Here is a 3,994-nt window from a genome sequence, read left to right as displayed (position 1 = left end):
CCCCACCCCCCCAGAAGAAAGCTGCATGCACAATTCTTTGCAATCACACTACACTGGAATGTGCGTCCTTGTTGTACCATGCGTTCCAGTGCAGGCGATCACACTGAGGGTGGGAGGCGCGTTTGGGTTGCCATTGAACTGAATGGCACTGCAATGCACCTCCCACAGCAGAATTTGTCAGGCCCAAATCGAAAATGACCTTTTCCCACCTTTTAAAAAAAATAAAATTGTATGGTAAGCACATGGCGCTTGAATAGCTTCAGCCCGGGAATGACGGCTGCAAGATTCCGCAGACGGCAGATGACTGTAATTACATCAGGCAGTGGGCTGCTGCAACAGCCAGCCTGCTACTGGCCATTTCAAACAGTAATAGCCAATAGCATGCTGGCTATTGCACCCGCCCACTGCTTGCTGTGCCCTCCTCCCAGTGTGCAGGAGGGAGCTAGGGGATCCAACCAACTAATCGATTATGAGAATAGTTGGCAACAATTATTATAAAGCGATTAGTTGGTTGCAGCCCTATTTTGTACTTTTTTAAAGCCCTTCCATGTACACCTTGCTTGCTGGTTATGAATTGACGAGTGCATTTGCCATATGTTTCGTTGGTCGGATTTGGTGTGGGGACACACTGGGGGCTTCAGATGCCATTGTGATGTGCGGGGCTTCTGGTGTGTCCCTGTGCCTTAAGAAGGTTGGGCTATCTCCTGGCAAACCTGCACCCAATTCATACTTTACTACAGTGGTTCTCAACCTGTGTAACCTCGGGACCCACATTTGTCCTCGGTCATTAAGTCGCGACCCAAATTGCACTGCAATGTTCCATGTTGCGGTACAGTGCTTTCCGGTGCAAGGCGATCGAACTGTGGGTGGGATGTGCGTTTGGGTTGTCATTGCGAAAATGAGTGGATCCTCAACTTGGGGTCCAGTGTGGGCGGCCGTGCTGTGATGGAGCTCCATCCATATGTGCATTGCTTGTAAAGCTCCCGTGCGCGTCCGTAGAGGTGCTGGGAGCCAGAATGTGATGAGCTGTAAGCAATGCAAGTATTGGTTGGAGCTCCCTTGCTGCCATAGCCCCACCTCAAGTCGACACTCTTCACTGGGCATCATATTTTTTAATGGCTGCTCGGTACCGAACTGACAGTGCTTCTCTAGGGGGAGGCTGAGGAACCTCTCACCTAGAAAAGTGGAAGGCATGTGGCGACCCACTGCACACGGGGTCGCGACTCACTTTTGGGTCACGACCCACCAGTTGAGAACCAAGGCTTTACTATATATGTTCCAAGATGGAGGATCTCATACATCAGAGAGTGAGGACCACACTACACACAGGGTCCTTGACGAGGAAGTACGGCTTCCACATATTTTGCAAAAGTTGTGCAACAATAACCTCCGTTTTTAACCCAAATAGTCAGACAGGGTCATTCTCTTGCGGGCTGGATGGTGAGCGTGCTGAGAAACATTTGCTTTCACAAACACACCAAGGCAAGTCGATCTCCTTCTCATCACTCCTTCTCTAAGCTAGTAGATGGACGGCTGCTGCAGACTGCTCTGTCCCTTGTCATCTTGTACTGGACAGGAAGTTCAGGGAAGCCAACTTGAAAGAGTTGGAGCCGTTTAGAAACAAAATGGCTATGTGCAAAAGTTTTGAAAACATACTTTGCTGGACAACGTGTATTTGTTTGATGTGGATTTACTATTGAAATACAATTTGAGGTTTTAATACTACTTGAAGACTATCAGGAAGCTCCCGCGGTGAAAAGCATTCTCATAATCCCACTGTAGCACATAGAATTCACACATACGTAAAAAGACGAATGCAAGCAACGCGTTACCACGGCACTCTGTAGTATACAGCAGCATGCATGCAATCACACTGAGCGGCGGTATGCGATGTGAACCAGCTCTTAGGTATGTATGCAAAAGTTCAGCTTGACTTAAAGAATGTTATCAATGTGTCTGTTTATAGCGTGTACTTCTATATGGCACAGGGGGGCGGACATTTTATTCATTGCCTTCTCAGGTTCTACTTCCCGCTTTGCAGTGCTGCGTACTGGCTGTGGAGCTTCACAAAGTCTATGAGACGACCCACTCACTAAAAACAATGCACTCCTTCTGCGGCTTATATCTCGGCTTAAGTGCACACTTTACCCAGATCTTTGAAATGACAACAAACACACCTTTAGAAATGTTTAGTAATGACAATCTCTATGTTATTATTACTCATCATACATAGAGGGAGGCATTGGGAGAATTAGATTTTTGACCTTTAACATTTAATAGGCAGGTTAATAGAATGAAATGCAGAGCGCCATCTAGTGGCTGATCTCCACATTTGATAGGAAAAAAATAACGCTGGGATAAGCTTTTGAGAGGGACAGGGAGGGAGGCGGGTTGGCTACATTTGGGGACGTCTACCAAAAATTGAGTTATAGGTGCAGGGCCGGACTTTCCACAAGGCCACTGAGGCCTGGTCTCGAGGCGGCGGGGTGTTCAGGGGCGGCAGGGTGTAGAAGGGCGGCATAGATGCGAGCAGGTGGTTTCTTTCTACATTCAGCCCTGCTTTAGGCTAATGTACAGCCACTCGTTTTGTACAAGTGATTTCGACGATGTCACCGAGATCTGGCTGCCTCCCTCCCAGCCGTGGTTTTCGGGATACCCGGGACCACAACAATAACTACAGGATGGAGATCAGTGAACGTCAGTTCTCCACTCAGCCTTCCCCATCTCAGCTGTTACAGGAAAGCCAGCACAGTGCCATATATACAGGTGAAACTCGAATAATTAGAATATCGTTAAGTCTCACTTCTCCTGCTGGATTATAAGCGATGCCGTGCCTCAATTCCATTCCTCAGGACATTAAATCAATTACAAACACTCCCCAACAGAATGGGACGCCTTCATAGCCCAATCACAGATCTCTCACATGAAATGGGGATCCACCGTACACATAAGTGCTCATGCGGATGGCCGGGCACACCGTAGGGACACGTCCGCCCGTCTGAACGCACCCTAAAGCTGCGGCTGGACTAACCCTTTAGCACAGAATAGTAAGCGAGAAAACAAATTCAGATTTCTCTCCCTGTTCAGATTCCGGACATTTCCGCGCTGCCGATAAGAGAATCCCTCCGTACTTACCACAACCTCGGGAGCCGAGTCCGGGCAGAACAGGACTGACACGTGCAGGGCAGGACTGCGATCACTGGGGACTTTCCATGACCGCTTTCCTATCAGTACTCCGGGAGGTTGTCACTCAGCAGGTGACCAGACACCGGAGAAGATTGGCTCGCAGGGTTAAATGTCTCTTTGTGAGTCGATCAGTCACTGGCTATAGATGACGACACGGCTCCGGTCATACACAGCTCACACTTTACAGATGAAGTTTCCTCTATTTATAATTCACATTCCTCGGCCCCTCCTCTTTTTTTTTTATTACAGACCATATTTCAGACCCAACGATGTCACCACCAAGTCTTTGTGCTTCTCTAGGCAGTGCAGGAAGATCATGGCTGGTGAGAGGGGTCGGCACAGTGCTGTGCATACATTCTAGAAACCATCGCAGCGCCCTGCCTTAGTACTCATCTCAAGAGCCCTCGGCCCTGAAACAAGCAGTGGGCTGGCTCTTGGGAGGGGTTATGCAAATATCAAAATGGCCTGGTGGGCAGGTATCAGAGTGGGCGTTCCCGGGCAGACCGCTTTTGCGTGTGGCGCCCATGGGTTTCATACGACGGGTTTTTTACACGTTTTAGGGACTATAAAAATGGTTTTCGGATTAGCCACTAGAGAGCTCTTACTCATACCCCCCTCTCCTTAAAAGGGATAGCAATGGCGTCACAAGGGGGGTTAGTGTCAGGAGAGAGGAGGGGACCCGGCGGCATACCTTATCCCGCCTGGTGAACATCCCCTCCTCTCTCTGCCAGTGTCCATCACCAAGATGGTCGCCGGCAGGCGTCAAAACGACCTCGCATGCGCGATGACGTCACGGAGGGGTGTCACC

General features: G+C 49.3%; 2 protein-coding genes across 2 annotated transcripts in view; one reads left to right on the top strand and one right to left on the bottom strand.

Annotated features, from left to right (window-relative positions):
- TRAF6 (TNF receptor associated factor 6) overlaps positions 1-3,994 on the bottom strand; it is a 22,271-nt gene that overhangs the window by 15,892 nt on the left and 2,385 nt on the right. The window lies entirely within an intron of this gene.
- Positions 2,607-3,994, top strand: part of RAG1 (recombination activating 1) — a 19,962-nt gene continuing 18,574 nt past the window's right edge. Inside the window, exons 1-3 of the mRNA XM_018557461.1 lie at positions 2,607-2,697; positions 3,088-3,305; positions 3,487-3,509. Of these exons, the coding sequence (XP_018412963.1) occupies positions 2,607-2,697; positions 3,088-3,305; positions 3,487-3,509 (332 nt within the window). The remainder of the gene's footprint in view (positions 2,698-3,087; positions 3,306-3,486; positions 3,510-3,994) is intronic.

The sequence above is a fragment of the Nanorana parkeri genome, unplaced genomic scaffold (genome assembly GCF_000935625.1).
Source record: "Nanorana parkeri isolate BGI_ZX_2015 unplaced genomic scaffold, ASM93562v1 scaffold285, whole genome shotgun sequence".
Classification (NCBI taxonomy): domain Eukaryota; kingdom Metazoa; phylum Chordata; class Amphibia; order Anura; family Dicroglossidae; genus Nanorana; species Nanorana parkeri.
This window is presented reverse-complemented; position numbering and strand designations above follow the sequence as displayed.